This window comes from Haematobia irritans, chromosome 1 (genome assembly GCF_050003625.1).
Source record: "Haematobia irritans isolate KBUSLIRL chromosome 1, ASM5000362v1, whole genome shotgun sequence".
NCBI lineage: Eukaryota > Metazoa > Arthropoda > Insecta > Diptera > Muscidae > Haematobia > Haematobia irritans.
Window position 1 is genome coordinate 268,151,503 of NC_134397.1, and position 25,735 is coordinate 268,177,237.

General features: G+C 32.5%; 3 protein-coding genes across 4 annotated transcripts in view; 1 reads left to right on the forward strand and 2 right to left on the reverse strand.

The window, feature by feature from the left end:
• Window positions 1–122: 122 nt before the first annotated feature.
• On the forward strand, window positions 123–3,689 carry Veneno (veneno). The gene is made up of 6 exons (XM_075293184.1): window positions 123–241; window positions 304–561; window positions 737–1,712; window positions 2,340–2,518; window positions 2,580–2,773; window positions 2,839–3,689. The coding sequence occupies exons 1-6, from the start codon at window positions 225–227 to the stop codon at window positions 2,997–2,999; spliced, it is 1,785 nt and encodes a 594-aa protein (XP_075149299.1). The 5' UTR covers window positions 123–224; the 3' UTR covers window positions 3,000–3,689.
• Window positions 3,690–4,981: 1,292 nt separating this feature from the next.
• Kots (Kotsubu) lies at window positions 4,982–11,641 on the reverse strand. Its single transcript, XM_075293153.1, has 5 exons — window positions 11,362–11,641; window positions 9,713–11,300; window positions 8,351–9,063; window positions 5,535–5,734; window positions 4,982–5,329 (listed from the first exon to the last, which is right to left on the reverse strand). The coding sequence occupies exons 1-5, from the start codon at window positions 11,496–11,498 to the stop codon at window positions 5,187–5,189; spliced, it is 2,781 nt and encodes a 926-aa protein (XP_075149268.1). The 5' UTR covers window positions 11,499–11,641; the 3' UTR covers window positions 4,982–5,186.
• A 1,895-nt stretch (window positions 11,642–13,536) lies between these two features.
• stg (string) overlaps window positions 13,537–25,735 on the reverse strand; it is a 704,947-nt gene continuing 692,748 nt past the window's right edge. Inside the window, exons 1-2 of one of the 2 annotated variants that reach the window (XM_075293161.1) lie at window positions 16,906–17,531; window positions 13,537–15,855 (exon numbers count right to left, since the gene is read on the reverse strand). In XM_075293161.1, the coding sequence (XP_075149276.1) occupies window positions 14,394–15,855; window positions 16,906–16,961 (1,518 nt within the window). In that variant the 5' untranslated portion in view covers window positions 16,962–17,531 and the 3' untranslated portion in view covers window positions 13,537–14,393. Of the gene's footprint in view, window positions 15,856–16,905; window positions 17,532–25,735 lie in introns of those variants that run through there. The other variant, XM_075293159.1, reaches the window with a different exon arrangement.

Here is a 25,735-nt window from a genome sequence, read left to right on the forward strand (position 1 = left end):
TTTACTTCAGATTTTCTCAACATATTCCCTAATTGTTTGCAAAATGTTTGAAAACTGTTTGAATTTTAGCATTTTTCAAACGTTTGAATTTATTGGGATTCTATTGAAGATATTGAGTACTCATTTAATAGTAACGAGTACTCAAAAAATTAGTCAGTAACGGGTACTTGTAATCAAATACTCGTTGCTTTCCCAACACTACTGTGGCGTGCTAGACAAATACAATGCATCGATTTCCAAGGTACCATTTTTGAATTATTATTCTTTAAAAAATAATAATAACTTCTGCATATACATATTAAGACATTCAACAGCCAATGGTGCATGTGAGGAGACCAGTGACCCTATAAGCGAAGAATCGGAAAAAGAAGAATACAACAACCGGCAAAATGGTGGTAACAGATTTAGCGAAGGGAAACTCGTCATAGAGGAGACCGGCTATTGTTCGTTGTGTGCAAAAAAATCTGTATGCAAATGTGAGCGGTGTGGTGATTTCTATTGTTCGCCTGAATGTCAACGGAAGGATTGGCCAAGTCATCGTTTCATATGTTTCCCTATGCCGTAAGTTTGCGCGAGAAACACTTTTGACATTGAAATATAATTTAACTTCATACTTTGTTGGGCCAAATATTTTAAGTACAGCGTACTCAAGTTTAGTCTTTTTGTATAGAGCACATTATGTCCTCTTGTTTCATACTTTATAAATAGTAAAACAACACTTTCTACCATCTTTTAGGCGTTTAATAAAGACTACTCAGTCAACAGCGTTACACGAATCCTTGCCAACACTCAAAGCTGATGTTAAACCAATTGAAGTATCCAAAGAGGAAAGTAGACAGGCATACAAAGCCCGTCAATTGAGTTTCATTCCTAATACAACTCCCTTGCCTGAAGACGGTAGTACAGTAGTCGTGACCGGCTTTAAGTCGGCAAATCGTTGTTATATACGCTCAGCCGATTCAAAAGTTACGGATGAATATAACAAAATTCTTAAGAAAATTGATAATTTTGGCAAATATTCAAATGAACTTACAGGTGTACCCAAAGCCAACACCTATGCTATTGCTCAGAAAAATGATCAGTGGTGTAGGGTACAAATTCTCTCGGCTCGACCCGAGAATAAAATGCGAATACATTTTATTGACTATGGAACAACAAGTATTCGGGATATGCGGGAATTAAGAAAAATTTCCAGTGCCATATGCAGTTCGCCTTCGTATGTCCACATGGTTCAGTTACATGATGTTACTCTATATTCAATGCAAGCCAATGTTATGGAAAAATTGGAAGAATATGTTGGTGACGAATTTAAAGTCCGTTTCGTCAATTCCGATGATATGGGAGGCAATGTTGAGCTCTATTATATGAAATCGCAAGCACTTTTGAACACCGATATAATGGCTATGTGTAAAGAGTTTGCCGAAAAAGAAAACGAACAAAATTCCACAACATCTAATGATGCTGTCGGAAGTAATGGGACACACGTTTCTCCTCCAACTAATAATCGCAAGACAAATACAAATAATAAAACGCCACCTGGCAAGGGAGCACAAGGAATCAAAGAAGAAACGAATGGTACTCCAGAAAAAACACTTCACAGTGAAAATGACACATGTAGTGAAAATACTATAGATGCATCTCTCAATAGTAGCGCCAAAAAGAAAAACCTACCACGACTTCCAAAACAAATAGCTAAACCTTGTTTGGATCCGGTAAGTATATTGTTATTTAATTTTTAATAATGATGCGGAGGTCAGATTTTAGCTGCCAGTATTTTTTACAAGTAATTGAGAAACCGAAAAATTGTCGAAATCGACTTGCCATAATGGAGAGGTGCCCACGGTTGCGTAAATTTTGTCCACATTTGGGAGGTGCCCATTTATTTACTGTATTAAAGATTTCTTAAAATTTAAAAGTTATTGGGTTCGCTAGAAACAGTTTTAGTTACATGTTAGAGAAAGGAAATTTATACAACTACATAGAATTCCAATAACATTGGCTATTTATCAAAGTACCACTTTCTCAAAGTCCGTCCGTGAAGGTTTTCGGCTCCAACACGTAGTCATTGCAACTGACATTGGTATTCGAATTGATATTACCGGCCCTACTCGATTTTTCCTTTTCAATGCAACAGGTAATTCGAAAGCGGAAATGTTTTTTTTTTGTTATTTTTAAAAAACGTTCTTTAAAGAGAATTCGATTATACCATTGGCACCTATAAAGAAAATTCTTCGTTTTAAAGAGAATTTAACCCCTTTATGCAATAATGTATATTAAACATTTTCTAAAATATGTTGTAAAAATGTTATAACTTCTGCTTTACTTTTCATTTCTTTCAGCCATTCAAAACGGTACCTTTGGATGAAGAACTCAAAAATATTAAAATGGTTGTGGTCGACACTACTTACATAAACAAAGGATATGTGGGTTGTATATTGGAACAACATTGTGATAAGTTGCAGGCAATTCAAAAGTTTCTGCAAAACCATGGTGGAGCAGGGCAGCCCTATAAACCTACGTAAAAATATATACCAAACAATATCTGAAAATGTTGTGCTTACTAATATTTTTTTTTGCAGGATGGACGAATATTGCATTGCTGAATACGAATCTGAATGGTATCGTGGTAAGGTTGTTGAAATTGTCGACAATGATGTATTCCTAATATCGTATATTGACTTCACTAACGAATGTGAATTGACCAGTAAATCAATACGACGTTATCCCATGGACTTGGATTTGCCTTGCTGCACCACTTTATGTGGTATCGAAGGTAACTTTATATTTATTTTTCTTCGAATACAACAATTAAAATAATATTATTATATTATTATGTAGGTTTGCCAGATGAGTTAAGTGATGAAGTTACAGAATTTTTGGAGAAGGAATTGGGTGGATTTGCAAAAATTCACGTGAACTCTGTTTCCAAAGTTGACGAAGTTATTCTTATTGAATGTCGAGATCTTATCAAGAAATTGAAAAATGCAAAACTAATGTAAATACCCTAGGGATCACATTATGCGTAATAGGGATTTTGCACTTTTTGCTGAATCTACTCTAATTTGCTATTAAAGTTTAAAAAGTACGGTAACATAATCTCTTTTTGGATATTTCTATGAACTCGTACAAAATGTTCAAAACAATATGAATAGAAAATCCAATTCAAACATAAAAGTCATATAGAATACAAATCAATTATTATGTCAGACCATATATGTTCTATACCAAACTAAATTGCTTTGAAGAGTTTATGCAACCTCGCTTTTTACAATAATTCCCCATTTATATTTGTAGAATATGGAACTTTGTGATTTTTAATTGGATGTTTAATGTATTTGTTTATACAATTTTAATTATTGTCATCAATGCATGCTTGGAATCAAGGAATATTAAGGAAGGTACTTTCAGTATTACAGAAACTGCCATATTGTCGTTTCGATTTTCAGTCAAATTGAAACATTGTTCAACAAATGGGAAATCCAAAAATTCCTTCTATCTATGCCAATGTCTTGAATAAAATACAGATGAATATAAACAAACATTGACTAAAAAAAATAGCTGATAACTTGAAAATACCTTTCTGAATAAGCTTTGGCTCGAAATTATTCCAAAAATTTCTTAATTTTAAAATTTGTGTTAATTACCAATCAAATAAAAACTAAACACTAAATATAACTAAGCCTAAGAAATAGACGTTTCATTTAATTTTTCGCTCTACACCAGCGCTTCCCAAATGGGAGGGGGAGTAGCGTCATATTTTATAAAACAACAGAAATGTGTAAGTTCAACAAAACATCAATAATGACTACAAAAGAACGCACGAAGCAAATCGAAATGTTCATTTATAAGCAAAGTGAGATGAGTAGAAGTTGCATGCAATGCAATAATTTGTAGGTTCTCCATTATTAGTTGGTTGTTCACTTCCCTTATTTACAACTGCTAAATTTCTGGCAATAATATCGATTTTGATAAAATTTTAGTCATCTATGCAAAAAAGCTTTTCGACCCGTTTAAACATAAATTCAAAATATCAATCATAAAAAGTAAAGTGCATAAGAGAAAAGTAGGCAAATAAATTAACATTGCATATATGTATAAAATACCAAAGGGTTAATTCGAAATTTTTCCCTTTACTTTTCATACTTTTTAGATGCAAAAAAAGAAAACTGATGAAATGTTCATAAATAAAAGCTCTCATCTTGCGAGCACACAGGCAAAAAGCCTTTTCCAACGGTTACATTTTCGAATCAATTATTTTTAAAAGATCAATTTGTTTTTACAAGTGTTTTTGATAAAAGTATGTGTAATTCCAGAGTACGCTAAGTCGACTTAGCATTTTTTGATGGAGTTCGTTGTTTTTCATTCGGATTGATGTGAATTGCCTCCTGTCCAAAGTTCGAATTTATTGGACACTATGGTTAATATTGTACTTAGCCTGTGACTAAAGTTTTAAAAATGTCTAATCCAAATAGGGCAAAAAGCTTTGTTCGGTCTAAAGTGGTCTAAGTCATTTTTAGACATGTTCTATTATCTCTATTTTGAATTCGTACATGTTAAAAAATGTCTACAATAAACAAGATTTTAAGACCGAAAAAAGTGAATTTATATCTTATACGGTTTTTGAGAAATTAAAAAAAAAAATTAACACAACAGCATACCTTAAAATGGGTGCTAGTTATTTGGCTCGACTGAAAATTGTAATTTTGTGACATGGACGTTTTGTTTAGCTATGGCTACTAAAATTGAACCTCTGTCTGCTTTTGATTGTGTCTGTACGATTTAATTAAAGGAACAAGACATGAAAGTGGTAGTATTATTAAAAATAAGTAGATATGTTACTATCTGAGCAATTTTTATATTTAATATCGGAGATATTGTTTTTAGTGAGTACTATTTTAGATTAAAAAAAGTACTGGATAACTAGCACTAAAAGAGATCTAGACTATTATTGGAATTATAAAAAAAATATAAAAAGCAAATGTTAACGAAAAAAATCTTATTTTTTATTTGAAAAGTAATTTTAGTCCATTTAGCATACAACTAAAACTATAAAGCCATGACTTAAAAATTGATCACAAAACTTAAAAAAATTACATGAATTCAAAAACAATAAACTTAAAATCAATGCATAAAAGCCACCAGGGCTACATTTACCTTTGAACCAAGGTATATGCTTAAATAAAAATTTAACCACCAATGAGTTTATCTAAATTATAAACCTTTGCAAGATATGTATCACTTTCTGGCAAAGCAGAAACTTGGGCTTTTATAATTGGGTTAGTCTGTGTGACTTTAGCCAACTTCACAGCTTGCTCCTTAGACGTGATTCCTAAAAAACAAAAGAAATTATAAAATTGTTTGGGACAATCTCCACTTTAACAGATGTCGTCGCCGACTTGGCTTAAATGGCCAGTAGCACACGTTAATCAAGTTCCAGCAGTTTTGTATGTATTAAGTTTCTACTTGCTAACCAAACGGTATTAGCCAAGGCAACAACGACGACGCATGAAAAGCAATTGTACTTTTTTTCTTACCATCTATATAAACCATATTTGCATTTGAAGGGAACATTAAATCAGGTATTATAGGCATAATATCCTTTTTGGCAACTTTGGATATATTTCCGTAATCTAGGAATAATACCAAAAATTGGTCATCACCCACATGGTCCACACATAAGGCACGATACCATTGGTTGTCATCGGCAAAAATTGATAAGCAGATCTCCATTTTTCTACAAAGCGAAATATAAATTTGTTTAATTTAGTCAAAAATAAAATATGGGTGGGTTTATAACAAAACAAAACAAGAAATTGGTACTCATATTATAACTAAACTTTAAAATTGTAAAAAAATGCTCGAAAATGCATTATAAAACTAAATATAGAATCGCGCAACTTTGGGCAGGTGTGCATTTGTACAAACGTAGTATATACCAACATATCAAAAAACAAACTTGATAGTAGGCCATTGTAATTTATATAAATTGGCCACTTTGTGGCTTCAAATTTTACATATTGAAAATAAAAATAAATAAAATTAATAGACAAATATTATATAGCTTATTATATATCACCAGGGGAAAGAGATCACGGTAGTTTCATCCCAAATAAGGCCATGCGATTTTGCCGCATTAACAATTCGGAATTTACGGTAACCGATCTGTAGGCAAGGCCCACATGAATCACAATTGTATGTGAAAAATATATTGGACCAAAATTAACCCTTGTGTATGTGATAACACCGGAAGCGATACCAGCGTGATAAGGTCCCGTGGGACCTATAATAAAAAAACGGATGGTAGAGAGGTTATCCCTACTATATTTTTCGATTATTTACTATAGGTGGAGTCTTCTATGAAGCACAAATTGCATATATAGATATTTGTTTGTAAATATAGTTTTCTTTGATTTTTAATAGAATACAGATGTTTACATTTTTGATTAGTATTCTAGAGCCTTGATGTTTGTCACAGGCGAGGTACCTATAAGTATCCTTATACGTACCAAGCAACAATATATTGTTTTGGTAGTTGAATGTTCTGAACAAACTGGGTTTTTGGAAGGAAAAACCATACGATTTTTTTAGTGACGCTCGTTTTTTTCGCAGTATTATGTGCATAGTGGTTACTTCAAACTTGGTCTAAATTGAGGAACATCTTGCCAAATTCCAGGAGCCGATGGGTCTGGAATATGTATAGAAATATAAAAACTTAGATCGACCATGATTACTATGAAGTTCAAACAGCTTTTTTCCTCTTGTTGTTTCGCTACAGTGGATATATCTTCGGAAGACATAAAATTATGTACTACGAAGCAACGAAACCAATGAAAATTTCAAAAATGATAAATTCTTCTAAATAACGGTATTTTCTGAAAGGATGTTATTGTTATTAATTGTTCCAAATCCAAAAATCGCAATAAAAAAAAAAAAATAAAAAAAAAAATAATAATAATAATAATAAAAAAAATACCAAAAATAAAAACATATTGTTCTTAAGAGTAGGTGTCACTGAAGACGACAATAAAAACTTTAAATATATATATTTATTCGCAATAGTAATATTGATTTAAAAGAAAACGATTAAAAATAAAAATAAATAAAATAAAAAAAAAAGATATAAAAAAATACAAAAATAAAAATAATAATAACAATAAAAAAAATATTAATAATAATTGCAAGAGTAGTTTTTTTATTGAAAATTATAAAATTTTATATTTTTTTTCTTTAGACTTAAGAAGTTTATATTTGTGATAACTTTAATTCTATACCTTTAACCATCTTAGATTATAAGTAAAACTTTGTTTCGAGGAGTTATTCTTTAGTAGATTAATTGTAATTTACCTCAATTGGCCTTTAAGGCTTCAAATTACAAATAAAGATAATAATAATAATAATATCTTTACGCTGCTTTTTAAACTGCGCTGAAACCACTAATGCAATTAGTGGTAGGTCCCATTGGACCTCATCACGCAGAATCGCACTAAACTTTTTAAAATACCTATAAAAACCGATTTAATGATTCAATCACATAAAAATTTACAGTTTTCAACTTAAGACACTTTAATACAAGAAGTCATAAACCATCACGCTGCAAATCATGTAAAAGATAAAGTTATGTAGGAATAAAGATCAAAAAGGTCAAGCAGGACCACATCACGCACAGAAGGGTTAAATTGAGCCATTCCTGAATTAATATGCGAAAAAGGGCATAGTTCAAATGCGGTGCAGCTCAACAAAGGCCGTAATCCCAGGATCAACGCCTCAATATGTTATGGTGAAAGTTTGAATGGGCTACTCTATTCGGTTCGAAAGTTTGATTCTAAACTTTCCTGTGAACAACTGATGAATTGAAGCAAACAATTAAAACAATACGATTAGAACTAATAAACACTAAGAGATTCTTCCATCTGGACAAAGCCAACACATCGGTCAATGCAGAACTTCTCCAATGGATAGAATTTGGATTTAAATTAATTTTAGATTAATACCTTTGGCGGTAATATGACAAAAGAAATCGTAGACCGACATTTTTGTTAAAATCTCTTTATCATATAAACAAAATTAGTTGAATTTTAATTAGAAATTCGAAGACTTTTTCCAATATTCAATAATATACATACATATCACCCTCGGCTTCTCCAAGCTACTACAAAAACTAAAGAAAAAAGTTATATTAACACATTATATGGAAGGGGATAAACCGCTGAACAACTTTTTGATATTCGGTCGAAAATGGGATTGAACCCATGCGACATGTTAACCATTGCGCTATACGGTGGCCCCCTTCCCGCAATGTAGGAGATGGAAGAACATTGAATTCAATAAGGAATAAAAAATGAATACTTACTTAGGAGCATAACCGGTCTTAGGAGCTTTCGAACTATTGCAATATTCACCAACCATTGCTAAATAGCTCTCCATTTTTCTTAAAAACGCCTTGTTATTGAAATCGGCAGCGGTTACATAGGGACCATCTTGATTTACCAATGTAGTAGCATCCAAAACATATAATTCAACCTTTTCACCACATTCAATGGGTATTACTTTCAAGTCTTCGAGTGTATATATTTTATTAGCTGTTGCATTTTCGGGTGGTGCAGTAAATACTTTAACTTGTGCATCCGGTGATGTTGGGGTTATTGGTGGTGTCGGAGGTGTGGGAGGTAATGCTGTATTTGCAGCCGATTGTATGGTAGCATTCTGCAATGGTTTTGCTTTGGAACTATCTCTGGGTTCAAACACCATTGGTATTAGTTTTTTGCATAGAGACTGGCGTTCATTTGTGCGGAAGAGTAAGTCAACAGCTTGATTTATTCCCATCGTAGAGACTTCAAATGATGTATAATTTTCCATGCAACTTTCTAATGCTTCTAGAGCTTTATTATCTGCTATAGGAGTTTGTATAGTTTCCAAGTACATGAATTTGATCAATGAACAACGAACTGGCAAAGTTCGAATAATATTTGTTGGTTTAAAGAGGAATTTCCGTTGTACGTTGAAGTGATCATAGCCTTTGTCGACATCTAATATGCTGAAGGTGTTGGTATTGACTTCTTTGATCTATCGGATTAAGTTTTGAAATAAAATAAATTTAAGTACAAATTAAAACATGAAAATATATAATATTAATGTATAATAAAAATATGTATTTGATTTCAATTAATGCAAAAAAAAAAAAAAAAAATATTTGCTTATCACACACTACGCCTGTCAAATACATGCAATAATATTTTTGGGTTTTTGGAAAGCCTTTTGGCAACTATTTAAAATTTGAACATTTTACGAACATTTACAAAGCATTACAAAAATATATATATTTTTTTTATAAAAGTGTGCTTTAGGTTTTTAGTTTTAAAAATGTAGTATTTGTTTGTAACTTCATAATTTTTATAAACAATTATATATTACGTATAATGTGCTTTTTTCACTTAGTATTTTTAAAATATGTATGTAGTTTTAACATTTCATCGGTTATCCTGTTTACATAACCCGACATTCACTTACAAATTAATATGTTGTTTCATGAGCAATATAATACGGATGTATTGTCAGTATTAGGCAAAGACGATGATAACGGTATAAATCATATGACATAGCAAGTAAAAAAATTGGAATTACCAACAGTTTCACATGTTGGCACAAAAGATATAAAATACAAACATAATTTTAGTTAATAATAATTAAAAACATTCTAGAAAAAAAAACTCACCTGTCCACGATAAGGAGTTTCCTGCTGATTGTGAACAAAAACTAAATCTCCCTTTTTAATATCGTCCTTTTCATTAAAGGGAATACATTTGGTTTGTTCACTCATGAAAATTTTGGAGTATTCCTTACATTCGATAGCGGCGATATAGACTTCTTTGAATGTCAATACATTACTGATTGTGACATGAGACCCATTTTCCAAAATTTCGTGCCAAAATGGAAGTTCCAATTCATTAGGAGATCCTGTAAATACGGATGCGATAACAACATCCAATATCTTCCGACTATCCTCGAATAAAGCACAAGACACATGTGTTTTCGAATCTTTCCCAGCAATTACAGAAGTAGCAGGGAGTAATTGCAACGAAACATTCTTGGCTTTTAAAAGGCACTCAGAAAATACAAATTCTGGAGAACTTGTAGAAACTGCAAACACTTGCATGGGTTGGGTCAAAAATGGGGTAGGTATTCGTTTGATTTGAGGCGTAATAACAATATCACCATCATCTATGAGATATACCAAATATTCATGACTTTTATCGAGTAGACCAAGAAGACGTGCTCTTTTCCAGCCTTTCGAAGTGCGAGTAGCAACAAAAGCACCCTCTTTGGGGGCATTTTCAAATTCGTATTGTAAAGTCTGTTCCGAATTAAGAATTTCATCCAAGGAAATATTGCCAATACTATTCATACGAAGAAGTGCGTGTCGACTATCGGCAAAGCATTTGACCACAGATAATGATTTTTCATTTGTCAGTAATTCCACTGGTAATTGTAAAGGTACAGTCTTTTCCTTAAGTTCGACATTATAATATCCAGCAGGATGTTTTTCGCCCACAACTTTTATATTGATTACAGACTCCAGCTCCAAAGCACCGCAATCGCCTTGAATACACACACGGATAGCATAAGCATTTAAATTTGCCATTATAGGAATTGGCGCATAAATCTGATTAAAAGGTATTCTTAATTCATTTCCGTAATCGATAAGCCGTACATCTGCTCGTTGTGTTTTTGGAGAACTCTCCAAAACTATTGCTCTATACAATATCTTACTAAGCGGAGCAGCCACCAAAGCACCTGGAATTATTAAATCGGGATTACATGGATCTTTCTGATCTACATTTCGGTGAATTTCTGCCAATAGTTTGCGCAAAGGTGCGTCGTATTTTACGTCAGTTATCCACAAGAAACGTTTTCCGACATGTTCGGACTCTTCCACATACTGAATGATGGCATCGAAATATCCACTTGGAGGAGGATATGGTAATTTCCAGTTGGCAGGTTTGTCGACAAAATTAGTACCGGTATTTTTGCTGGGAGTGTTTCTCGAAACATTGGTTTCAACTTCAGCTGCCGGCACCGCTTTGGGCAGTAAAGTAAAGGCTTCATCTTGTAAAATCTTCTTAGGTTTTGCTCCTCCACACGAATCGTCACATTCTATGGGGTTTCTTGATTTTGAGCCACTAGTGTTAGTGCGTCTTGTATCGTTAAGGTTATCCTTAGAGCCATATTGTCGACGTGATGATGCTTCACTTTTCATACTTAAATTACTCGTCGACTTGAACATTTGCAAGGGAACTAAATTGCTATTTAGGGAAAGGAAGATCATCCAAATGTGGGATATGTATTGGAAAGCAATATACTTACGGCATTTTGTAGCATATAGACTTGTGTTCCCGCCAATCAGAAACTTGGCACTCGGAGCTACAATAAGGTTCTTGGCATCTTTCACAGTAGAACTTTGGAGGCTGTTTACACTTCGAACATGTTAGTTCCGATGTCATTTTTCCACAATTCCCGTATTTAAATCAGAATAAAAATTAATTCCAAATTTTTGATAGCAAGACTTCTCTGCGAACAAATAAAATTACTAGCGAAACGATATAGAGATCACGAAATCACAAAAATTGACGCCTTCTAACGGCTTTTTACTATAATTCCCGTTACCTAGGGTTGCAACTGTACTAAGTACCGATTACTTACAGCTATGTATCCGAAACGTATCGTTGCGTGCACGTTGTGGAATCGTAATCGTATTGTAAATGTAGGTAATCGCCTTCAAAATACCAACGAGAACACCCTTCTTCAAATCACGTTCACACCATGCTCGAAATCACTTTATGTTTGCATATCGCTTTTCCGTACAAGAGAGCAAGACTTCGAATGTATAAATTGCGGATTTTGATCATCAGACTATGATGGTAGTTGTATGCCTTTGTATGACAAATGCTATTTCGAATCTTGAAAAAGCGAGATTTGGAGCAAGTGAATTTAATATACCACGTCGCCCTCATTACAATTTTTTGCAACTTTTTGGGAATTTCATATGAAACACATGGCAAACCTGATTCGACTCCTAAAATGCAATTCTAGATGAAATCAATAATCAATTTTATCGGACTTTTGGACAGTGTTTATATTGTATTGGCAAACCATATAAGTTTAAAATTCTTGCAATATTCATGCAATAAATTTAAACTAACAATTACAAATGTCTAATTGTTCACTTTTAATTTGTTGATATTGTATCCTAAATTCATGCAAGATTCTAACCCTGAACAAAACATTACTACTTCACTTATAGCTTGGCATTTTACTTTCACACCTGTCCAAATTTTACCAGCCAAATAATACATTTACAATTTTATTTAGTCATTTCATTTAATTCAAAATTTGTAATGCACCAAAGTGTGTGTCTAGAGAAATATACAGAAAACAGAAAATTTTAGACAAAACAAAAGTACTATACAAAATAAACAAATTAAAAATTATTATAAAAATAGAACTAAGGTTTAAGAAATCTATGGCATAACTTAAACGAACTGTTGGTAATAAGTAGCTAAAATAATTTAAATAAAAACTAGTAACAAATAAAATAGCAATCACAGCAAGTAAAAATACGACTGATTATAAATGCAAAACAAACATACCCCCAATTTTAATCAGAATGTAATTAACATTGATTTTAAAATGAATCAAGTCTATATAGAAATATTATAAATTTCTCATGAGTTATATCTAAAATTTCTATACACATATTTTATAATTCTGTGGAAAATTTAATTTTTTAAAATTTAATTTTTTTAAATTACAATATTGTTTGGTAATGTTTTGAAAACTTTGAATGCTACATTAACAATTACGCTTATTAAAATAATATTTAAAATATAAATCACATATTTTTGGAATGTGGTGTATTAGTTTGTAATGAGTATTGTATATCAAAAACTAACAAAAAAACAAGGAAAAATACAAAGTGTGACAATCAATCTGATTTCCGAAAATTATTTTCAAAAATTCTTTCCATTTTTATTATAAGAAACAGACTAATAGATAAACAAAAGCAGCATATTTTTCGCAATGTTGATTTGTAATGTAAATCAAATATACAAAAAATTTATAATTTAATTAAAATTTTTTGAAAAACACCGAGTTTATTAATATATTTACAAAAAATGCAAATTGTTATATAAAGTATTTCTAATTTGATTAGTATTTGATTTAATATTGGCAATGCTCTGCAATATTAAAGAAGATCAAAAGTAGACGTGCAGGTAGGTAGTCTGGACCTCAAAATAATGAAATGATCCAATTTTTTTCCTCCCCATATACATTTTTTTGGAATTTAATACAATTTCAATGTATGAACTTTGAAAGAGCATTTAATTCAAATAATTTCATATCAGGGCTAATTTTTGAAAGAGTATTGTATCTTTCATAGATATAATTTTTAAATGTTGCTGTTTAAGACAAACATTAAAAAACTGAAATTCAAGAAAGCTACACTTAGAATGCTCATTTTTTTTTTAGAAAAAGACATAGTTTTATATTTCATAACATGTTTTTTTTTTATTACTTTTCATATTTTTTTTTCTTTTCGACGTTTTAATTTCTTATATTGCATTTTTTGATACAAAAAAGCTTTGCTTTAAAAAAATTATTAAAATTAAATAAAAATAGAATTAACATAAAAATAAGCGTAATTGTGCGTAAAAAGTTTTCAACTTTACGAAAAAATTGTTTAAAATTAAAAATTTTAAGCTTCTTTGTGTTTTCTTTAAATTAAATGAGAGTCTTTGCTGGTGGATGGGGGCCTAATTAAGGGGTTGATTTGTTGTTGGCTCTTGGTCGTTACTTCTATAGCCAATCGCTATTTTGCAAATCAATATTTTTGGAATTTTTAATGCACACAATTTGAATATGAATTATGAATTGAATTACAATTTGAAAATTTTAAACTATACACAAATTCAACTAAAGATGTGGAAATTTTGTTTATAAAGACAATCTAAAATAAATTGGGGTTTTATAAAATATAAATTAACTAAAATTATAAAAATAAATAATAATTCTTATACAAAAGGGATAATGGGGAAGGGGGTCAATGGTAGATAATAAGCTTCTATAGTTTTGTTTTTGTTTTTTTTTTTTGAATTTTTACAATGTCTGGGGCTCAGGGACAGTTTGATCATATAAAAATTTACAAAAAAATCTTTGTGTCTGGGAATATATGGGTCGGATAGGTTTAGGTCAATAGTTAAAAAATCAACAAAAAGAACTAATAATCAAATAATAACTAAAATGACAATAACAAATAGTTTTTACATAGACTTGTGTTGGTTAGGCGGGTGTTTTTTGGTCAGGCAGGCGGTGTTTGCATGTTTTGCACTTTTCTTGATTTACAACATCAAACGAGATCTGGACTTCTTAATGCGTTGTGTAGCACCTCCCAAACCATCGCCATTCCATGACTTTGACTTGGCACGGAAATGACGATATTCTTCATTAAATGAGGGCTCCAACATGGGACGATATGCATGGGGTTCACACAAGTCCACATGATTTTCAAAGAACTCTTTGTAGCCATTGTGCAACAAATATACTTCAGGATAATCCAAAGCGGGATAGGCATTGGTGTTACGTGCTCTATCGTAGTTACGCAAGAATCGTGACAATTTGGGTCCGCGTTCGGAGGAGAATTCGCAATGGAAGATAATGATATTGCGCTTGTTGCCGGATTCTTCATTGCGAGCCTGCTGCATTTCGGTCATTTGTTGAGACAAGAATTCTTCGATGATTTGCTCTTGGGTATACAAATTCTTGGCACCACGGATATGGCCACCTTCATATTCATAGGGATAACGGCAATCGATGATACGATAATTGGCTACTTTATCATCAAATTCACCATTCAAGAGGCGGGCAACAGTATTACAGCTGATCGACTTGAGATCACGATGGCGTCCTGCAATCAAAGGCAAAACGTAAGGTTTGCTAAAATCGCCGATTAAATCGGGTTCGTCGGTGTTTTCGGATCGATTGAGCGCTGACATAATTTCCGCATCATTCATGGACATACATTTGCGTAAAGTTGGGCGGGAAACTGCTGCTGCAGCGGTTGATGTGACAGGAGAGGAGTTTGTGTTGTTGGAGAAGGAACCATCAAGATTTTCCTTTTCAGCGCCACGATAACGTTTCGATTGAATGGGAGAACAGGTGGTGGATGGTGGTTCGGGACGTTTGAAACAACAGTTGATATTCAAACGATTACCCGAATTGTTGGATGATACATTCAATGCTGATTCTGGAGTTTTTGCTTGGTATTGTGTGTTTTCGGTCATGCTGAGACAACGTCTTACTGAAGGCCGGCGCATTTCTGGTGTTTTAATGGGAGAATTTTTTATGATCTGACCACTGATCAAAGAGTTTAAATCGCTGGGGAAATTTGATTGCTGTTGTTCTTGTTGATGGGGTTCCAAATTTTCCATGTCGAAAAATTCCATGTATTCATCATCCATAGAGGATTCCATGGATCCGGTGGAGGACATGCTTTGGAAGACACGGAATCCACCCTTGGAGGGTGTATCTGAATGTGTGCTGTTAACATTTTGGGGAACAAAAGTCTTGAGGGCCAACGACTTGCGGCTTTGCAAAAATTTGCTAGATTTGTCAACAATTTGGAAACGTTGTGGAGAGCCTTCAGGAGACAATAGACCCATCAATTGAGGACTGGCAGTAAAATGACGATCCTGGGCAACATGATCGTCATTGTAAAAAGACAGATCGTCATCCATTGTTATGGAGGCATCCAAATTCAGGCGACGTGATAAAGGATTGCGATTATTTCTTTGGATTTGGAAACTAAAAGTAAAAAGAAAAAAATAAGAAATTAGTAACTAAATAAATATTTTAGAAATGTTAAAAAATTCACATTAATATTTCCAAAGGACAAAAAATGTCATCGCCTTCACAAACAACCACAATGAGAAACTGTACGATCATGTTGAGGGTAGAAATACAACTGAAGTGTTTCATACTATGTTCGGACTACAAGGCGCAGGAGTTAGTGAACACAGCAGTAGGGCATTATTTTGTGTGGAGGGTTCATTAAACTCAGTTCTAGGTTTTCTGATGCATTACCAGAGGGTTGTTGGCTAGCTGTTTTAGAGTTGGTGTTTTACACACACCATATGCGACGGCTGTATGTCACCCAATCAATAGTAGAAGAGAGGGAGGAAGCAGCAGTCGGCACGAAAGAAATTGGAATTTTTGTAAATTAGAAAAACTGAGGGGGTTTTTGGACGAAATTTACTGCAGATGTTTAACACATCCAGGAATGAGCTTAGGGAAAAAATGTAAACAAAGTGCTGATGAAGGCCTGTAAGAAAGTCATCCAGTCAGTCACTTCTATTTTTTAAGGGAATAGGTTTTGTTTTTGTGCATTTGTGGCAAGAAACAAAATCGGTCAGTCGAGTGTAACCAAGAAACATGCGAACCATCAAGGCAAAAAGAGGCAGATGTTCTGTGTTCTTGGCTACAATGACGTTGACGATGAGAACCATGGTTATGGCCAAAATACTACGATAAAAAATTATTGGGTCAGGTCGAGAACACTATGTTGGTACTGTTACACCGGTTTAGTGATTATGAATGAATGGGATATGCATGTTCACATGAAGGGGAAGCAGCAGAAAACCCCAAACCATAATGAGTAAAGCTCCAATTGTTTTCTTTCTTGATATTTGACAAGGCAGCTTTTTGTTTAAACTTTTGTTTTCATTTGAAGGTTGATGATTGTTGGTCGATGCGATTTTTTTCAAGTTCACTTTAAACATAGAGGTTGTTGAATTTTGCAGGTAATCCACAGTTTTGCAAAATTTAACATTAATTAGAGATGAAGATGATATTTACCTTTGGAAATCCATGGCAATATCTCCGGTTTCTTCAATGATTGATTCCCACATCATGGTGGCGATTGTGTGTGTGTGTTTAGGATGTGTTTGAAATAATTTTACAAATTTCTTTTTAAAAAAATTGCTAAAACACAATTTTTTTTGTCACTTTATTAGTTATTTTTAAATGGTAATGCACTGTTTTTGTTTAATGATGAGTGTTCATGTGTATTTTGTGTTAAATATAGTTCATAATGCAATGTTTTAATTTTGACATTTATCAAATCCTTGAGAGCATATTTTTCGTGTTGGTGGCGGGTTTTTTTGTTTAGTAATTCCAATTTTTAATATTCGATTGCAAGCAGTAGTAAAAATGCTGCTGCTGCTACTATACGACGACGAGGAAGAGATGAACTCGAATGATTGACTTTGCTCAACTACGGCGAGTTTATATACACGACGTCAATGTACGAAATGCAACGCAAACCTCACTGCTCCTGCTCAATGTGTGAAGCAACCCACCACCATTGCATATACACACATCAATAAGGGTTCTCAGTTGACGTTTACCAAGCGGCGCAGCAACAACACAACACCAGTAGTGAAGGCAGGGGGTTTTCTCATTGCAGCAATGAGCGCAATCAGCTGTAGTGGTAGATATTTGAAATAAGACGAAAACCCCAACAAATCTTTAAGGTGAGAATGAAAGGGCATTATAATAGAGGATCCTCTCTCTTGATTTAACCATTTGAAGAGAGTATTCATAAGAAATTTTTCCTGAGCGCAATAACAATACGAAAGAATTTTGAGCTAGCCGCAGTAGGAATTCTATACAACAACAAATATAAAGAAAAGAATTCAATACTAAAAGAAGAAGACCTACAGCACGAATAACAACAAAACCATATGATTTTTGTTTTTGGAGATGAATTCTTGTGGCGCGGCTTTATAAAATAAAAACAACAAAAAATCCTTTTATTACTCAGATAAACAACAATAACCAGATAGACGGACACGAAAGAATCAAGTGTATTGGGGGGTTAAAAAAAATAAGAGAAAAAACCCCTTATGAAAAGGAGAAATTCTCCTCAAAAGAAAGCAATGAAGGAAACTACAAAAAATATTAAATTAAAATGAAGTTTTATGGAAAAATATGTGCTTATGAGGGACTTTATTGTGTCATTTCATTGGAGGAATAGCATAGTATAAAAACATAAAATTCCCTTAAAAAAGCTCTTTATAGAGAAAAAAATTTAAAATATTTCTTTGATTTTAACATTTCAGTATCCTAAAATTTGTTCTTGTTTTAATATTATTCTTCGATAGCCATTCAGTTGTATCTGCTTCGACCGATAATGTAGTTTCTACCAAATACCAAATTCACATACTTTGAGCTGTGATTTCCCTACTGTCGGGAGGCTGAATGCCAAGCAAAATTTTGGCGCGCAAGCTTTTATACCCCAAAAACACAACTCACACTGTTAAGCCCACCACACAAATGGGGAGAGCACTGAGCGCCACATATATATAGAAATGTATCTACATGAAATAAAATTACGAATCAATGAATAACTAACACGAAGTACGTGTGGAGCCTAACCGATGATATTTACGAACGAGTGGAGCCGGCATATATCTATATGTATGTGTATTCCCGATGAATGTATTTGCTTGGGTATTGGTGAATAATGTTGGAGCTCAGGTAACCGGCAAAAATATTTGTATGGATATCTTAGGATATGAAGATGACAAAAAAAGTTAGACTATTGTTTGTTGTTCTTTTACGTTTGCTATGGTGATGGGGAAACAATGTGGTTGTTATTATTGCCCATCATATTGGCACTTTTGTTTTGCAATAGTGCCCCCCTCTATCTTCATACAAAGGGGAGTAAAGAAAATATTCTACTTCTTCGCCATAAATTAATACAATGGAGCTTCTTCTTGTTTTCTGTGCTCATATTGATAGCTTCTACAATGTCACATACATAAGTTTTTTTTTCAAAAATTCATTTGAGTTCTTTTTATTTGTATATCTCAATCTCTGTTTAACAATAGCATAGGGAGAGAGTTAGTACTCGCTCTTGCTCTTGTTGAAAAAAAAAGCAGAAGAAAAAAGCGGCAAACTTTGTAGAATACTACATCTTATATACAAAGGATTTAAAGCACGACGTCGTCTTAGTCGTCGACGACATAAAATGACAGCAACAATGGGAGGTCGATCGGTCGGTTGGTCGATGGTAAAGAAATATTTTAACTAAAACAAGTTTATATATGTACCTATGTATGAACATAGAAGACGAATTAAATATCTATATACATATTAACTATACACATATATGTATGTATGTACAAAACAATAAGGTAGTGTTGGGGATAATAAAAGTCCGCCAAAATTGCACATTAGTAGCATTATAATCGGTGCACATATACTTATTTATTTTAATAAATACCGCATATATGGAAATTAAGAGTTATTACACGAATGTGGACCTATATTGAAGAATGTGTAGATATCAGTATAAGTCACACACTATATTTATTTTATGCACTAAATATTATAAAACACGATGGTCCATTTAGACGCTAGAAATATCTCACAAACGCATAAAAAGCGAATGTATATACATATTATATGAAATATATATTGATTTTATTATTGAAATGAAAAAAAAAAAATAATTAATAAACAAAATTTGCCAAAAAATGTCTTTTGTAAAAGAAATCAAAATTGTATTTAAGATAAATAAAAAGTCCCAAAAAAAGAGTTTAATACGAACATGTTAACACTGAACTTTTTTCTCTCGATTTTACAACATGTAATAGTAAAATTAAATAGACAATTTTTTGTATTATTTTTTAGTTTTAGACAAAATTTCAATTAATTTAATAAAATTTATATTTTCTTTCACATAAGGAAATGTCAATTCTAATTTAAATTTTTGAAATTGTTTTCTTAATGAATTTTCAATTATAATACATGTGAGCAACATGTTTATCCCTATATTTAATAAACATTAATTTAGAATTATGTATCCAAATATAGTTGGTTATGTGGTGTTAAACAACAGCTTTTATGGTGCCACACAAACAAATGGTATGGCAAGAAACAGAGAAAAAAGCCTTTGTCATGTCATTCTCTTGGGATTTATTTTACATATGTGGAACAATAACCGGGGATCCAATTCATTATACGAAGCCGTCTGTGTTTGTTAGTAGGTCCGAGACCATTTTAATGCCCGCCTTCCTAACTAATCCCAAAATATTCTGCTTCACAAAAAACAAAACGACAAACATTTCTGGTGAGGTCTTAAAATTTTAATTATTCGATATTTTATTAAAGTGTAGGCATTTAGTTAACCCGTTCTGTTATGTCAGACTATGTCCGTCCATCCATTCGCCTGGCACTGCTCAACTGACTGACTGAGAAGCTCCAAGCATAGGGTGCTAATGCAGACTATATGGGAATATTTGTAGGACGATGGAGCGGGTACATAAACAAATGTTTTTCATTTGAAATATTTATTTGTTCTCAAATCTTTAGTATGCACAAACCGAAGAATTTGTATGTATTCTTGTTGGTTGGGACTGATGACTACCGCCCTTTCCCCTTTTTAACAAAAACCCTGTTTTTATGACTCTTTCTTCCTGCGTTTTAATAAAGCGAAGAATTGAAAGAATTGAAGAAAAAATAAAGCAAACAACACGTATATGTCTTACAAAGTGAGTGTCTGCTCCCATTGGAAACTATCAATGGATTTTAATAATTTACATAGGCCCTGATTTTTTATTTTTTTTTATTATAGTACAATGTAGATTCATGTTTTGCTGATTTTGCCATAGGACTCTGGAGTCTTTTTTCCATTGATTTGCTGCGAAAATGTGAAAGAAGTAGAGAAATGAACACAGTGATTGCATTTTAAGGCACTTTTGTTATTTTTCAAAGTCAAAAGAGTTTTGAGAGTTTGAGGAAATCGATTTTTTATTGTTTCAAATATTTTTTAACTTCTCCCATAAGTTTAAGGGGTAAGCTAATTTCTTGTAGTGTAGCGAAATATTTGTCTAAGACCAAATGTAAACTACTCATGGTGGACTTATTTTATATATTTCATTATATTATATATTTCATCATATCTGCCCCCCGAACTCCATTATGTGAAGGGATTGTAAAAAAAATCTAAATGTCTACCTTCTTGACTTTTGAAAACATTTAGGAACGGTTAAAATTAAACGTTTTGCTTTTTTTAATTTTCATTCGGATTTCGACATTAAGAACATTTGGTTTTCAAAGTTTAAGGCAATAAAGCGATCAATATTATAGTACAAGAACGAATGCTATAGAATTTGGAATAAACATAACTGAATTAAAATGTATCCCTATATGCACAAGTTGCGCTCAAAAAAATTTTGCCCAGGTAAGTTTATGCCCATTTTACACTAATCACTGCCATTTGCTCTCATTATTAAATAACAAATAACATGTTCCCATTATGGTAATAGCATAGGATTGACATTCGACTATAGAGTGTAATAAGCGGAATTTCCTTCGATAACTAGTTTCACATTCATTGACAACCATATTATCCCCTACGTGATTTACAAACCCCGCGCAGGTTATAAAATGATAAAAAATTATTCGGGCTTAGTGTAAATCTGCCAGTGGTATAGTTATATATAGGGAAATATAAGCAATAAAAAAGTAGTCTATAGGGACAAATTCTCAGATTATTACACATAAAAAATCATTCGGGCTTAGTGTAAATCTGCCAGTGGTATAGTTATATATAGAGAAATATAAGCAATAAAAAAGTAATCTATAGGGACAAATTCTCAGATTATTACACAGGTAATAAAAGGATAAAAAATTGTTTTGGAAAATTCGTAAGAATGTTAATTGAGGGTTTCGGTTAAACTATGGCAATTTTCATGCTAATTTACCTCCAAGATTAATTTTTAAAACACGAGTACTAAATATACACGATGAGAACGCCGTTGAAAACTACTTCACTGTCTTGGAAAACCCTTTACCATAAATTCCAGAGAAATTTACATGAGACCTTATAATAATCCTATAACATTTTCACATCGAATAATTTCAAATATATAAACTAACTTTAGTGTATATGAGCAACCTGTTGAATTCTCCAATTGACTTTAAGTTATCTATCTTCAGTTGTCCCATCTAAACCTAATAATATCTAAGAGTTCTCCTCATTCATAGGGGTATTATGGTAAAGTATCTACCAATAATGTCTATTGAAGGTTATATAAACTCCTTATACCCAAGATCCCATGGTCTTCAATACTTATCAGAATAAGGAGAGAAATGTAGGAAAAGAAAAAGTAAATAGCTCTTAAAAAGAAGATAAAACTAAAGAAACCCAAGAAAAGGGCACTAATTAAACAAAAACGCAAAAGATAAAACTAAATGAGAAATAAATGCAAGAAAAACTACACCAACAACTAAGAGTTGTACAATCCAAAGAGACAAGAGCAAAATCTCTATATCAGACAATCTCACACAAATTGAAAAACAATAACAAAATACACATTAACCATGTGATCGCAAAAGAAGAACCAGCAAAAAAAGGACAACCTTGGTGGATCAGCTGATTGGGATAACAAAAATAACAACAATGCTGCCATAATGCTAGCAACAACAAAAAACACAACGGTATTAAAACTCTCGTGTCATGATTTGTACAATATATCCTTCGCCTAACTGTTCAAGAAGACAGCGCTGCAGAACCACTAACAACAACAACAAGAAAGACATAATACAATCAGAACCCACCAACAACAATGAGAGGGAATATAAGAAAATCAGCAGACAAGAAATATCTAAAGTGTGCCTGTGTGTAGATGACACGAGGACACATACTAAGGGAATAAGAAAGGACAATAAGCAACGTCATATTATAAGTAAAGTTGGAGAGAAAACTCACTGCACTGTGTGCATACAAGAAATACAGAACCAGGATTTAAGCGCGCGCAAAAATTGTTCTAAAAGGGAATATGACCAGAGGACACACATCCACAGGAGGAACGAAGGAGGGGTGTGTAAATACACACTAGGCTACCAATACTACTACTACTACTGGTGCTCTCAGATTTTTCTTCTTCCCGACCAAGTGCAACTACACGCGTTTCATGCAGTAGTAACAATAACAACAAATACAATTGGCAACAACAATAAAAAAATCTCAGTTGATATCTTTGAAGAATGATTTAAGGATAACTAGTGAGCGGAGGGAGAGTAAGTCTTAGCAAGAAGGGAGGAGAGAGAAAAATAAAATACAAAGTGCATAAGAAGAATTGCGCCAAAAACGAAAATGTCCTTAGGAGAGTTGTTAAACGAGATTTTTTTCCTCTCCCAAATATTGATTAGCTCCTACACTCTTACCAATGAGAACCTGAAGTTGAATTCAAACAAAAAAATTCACTACGATTTTCCTACACATTCCAGGACTAACGGTTGGACTGTTAACATCATAAGGCTCTCTTGTTGGTCACAAAAACCAAGTGAAAATCAGTGCAGGAAAAATATACGATACATTCTTTTACTGCAATAAAAAATCTTATAGTGACGTTCTCATTTAATTTATTTTGATAAATTTCATTGAAAACGCACATAAATGTCAAAATAAACGATTAATTTTAATAGTTGACAATATCACTCACATTCAGTCACAACAAATACACTGATCATCAAAGCAATAAACAAATGTCCAATACATGAATATACTGTCCAGTGGACTTCTCATATGGTATTTTCTACAGATTTGAATGCTTTATGTGACATTTAACAATGACAGTGTTATCAATGAAAAAAAACGAAATTTTTGGTGGGAGATACGATAAAAAAAAAGAAAAATGAAAGACCCCATAGTCTAAGATGATGACAACGAACCACCCAAAATCAATTGCCTTCAGTCATAGGTCAGTTCATAGTAATGATTCCATAGAATCTTTTTATTTAGAGGCAGCCAATTGTGCCCGTAAAAGCCCCGAAAAGCCAAGAGAGTGAAATTGAAAAAGAATGATAAAGAAAGTTGGGAATGGTAAAATGTACATGATAAAATTAATATTGATAATAATGTTTGTTACAGTGGGAGGAAATTGTTTAATCATATTTTTTGTTTTAAATATAAAATTTAGTTAATTACAGTGGGGGTAATTTTAGGTAAATTACTAATTAAAAAAATACTTCGTTATTTCAAAATTAATGGATTGCAGATACATGCAAATACCTGTAAATGTGAAAATACGACCGCAAGATGGCAGCACATACATTATTTAATGTTCCAAATTAGAGTATTTAACTTTCTGATATTACAGAGACTATGTGAATCTTATACCCATGTTCCGATATCCACTTCAATTCCACTTCCACTATTCACGTCAAATCCACGAACGTGAAAATTTGGTGTTCTTAATTCCACGCTCTTTTTTGAACTTTTCTGTAACCAGCTGGGTTGCACAAATCACCCAAAAATTCACTAAGGCGGAAATCAAAATAAGTGGAATCAATAGACTCATTATAATTTATTATTTTTAAAATGACGCAGTTTTAATAAAACTCATGTATTAAATATAAAACATTTCAAATTTTTTACGCGAGTACTTTTTTTTAACCCGAAATACACCCATCTTGGACATAATTCAACTTTCACCAAGACTTTTGCAAGTGAATTGATTTAACGAAAATTCCGGTGAAAGTGGATTGTAGGACACGACAATCGTGGAATTGATTCACATTCACCTGGAAGTGGATTTGAGAACATGGGCGTTAAATGCATTCATTCATGTGTTGTACTGATTTGATTTCAAGACAAATAGTGTATTCATATGTTGACCATATATTTTTTTTTTTTTGAGATTCCCCTTGGTCCTATTGATAAACGCGTTCATTAATATAGAGAATAATATGCGGGTAAAAAGAAAAGAACTGAGATATCAAAATTCTTAAGAGTATCATTTCATATTGATAAAACTTTTAAATGGTCCAGCAATCAAATCGGGTGGAGACTATATACAAAAAAGTGAACAACACCAGATTTTGTTATTGGTGTGAACAAATATATTACGCATTACAAAAGGAGATGTAAGTTGAAATAAGGACCTACAGCGATCATCTTTAGTATATCGGTTTGTGGGCATATATGGTTTTTGACCAAATCGGCTTAAATTGATATATACGAAGGCTTTCAATATTGCAAGCAAACCAGATATGAACCCTTTTAAGGATTTAAAAATAAGGGCACTTTTTAGAGAGAGAAAAATAGGATACAAAATGATCACTTCCTTTTTGCGATATATTAAATGGAAACTAATTAACGGGAAACTAAGCCCGTTAGAAAAATTATTGATTTTTTTCTAAATTTTTAATTAAGAAAAGGAGTTTTGCAATCGACATAAATTACATTTTTATTTGAATAAATTAAGAAATTAATTGAAATTTAATCAAATATTTTTTTATTCCCAATTAAAACTGTGATTTATACTATCATTTTCGTTATAGAAGACATTTCAATTAAAAAATTTATTGGATCATTTAATTTCGTGATTGAATCAGAATTTTTTTGTGTTTGCCAATGAATGAATTTGTGGTGGTTGTAGGAGCAACACCACTCTAACATTTTGGTGTTTTTGATTAAAACTAATTTTTATTTGTTAAAAATTAATTTTCAAATCGAGTTACCTTTTTATTTTTGAGATAAGGTGGGTATTAAGTTCGAGTTTAAGGTAAGTACTATGTTCGCTTTTCGCGTTGAAATTTTCGTGGATACTTTATTAAAACGGTTCAATATAAAGCATACAAATTAACACAATTGATGCGTAGTTTCTTGTTC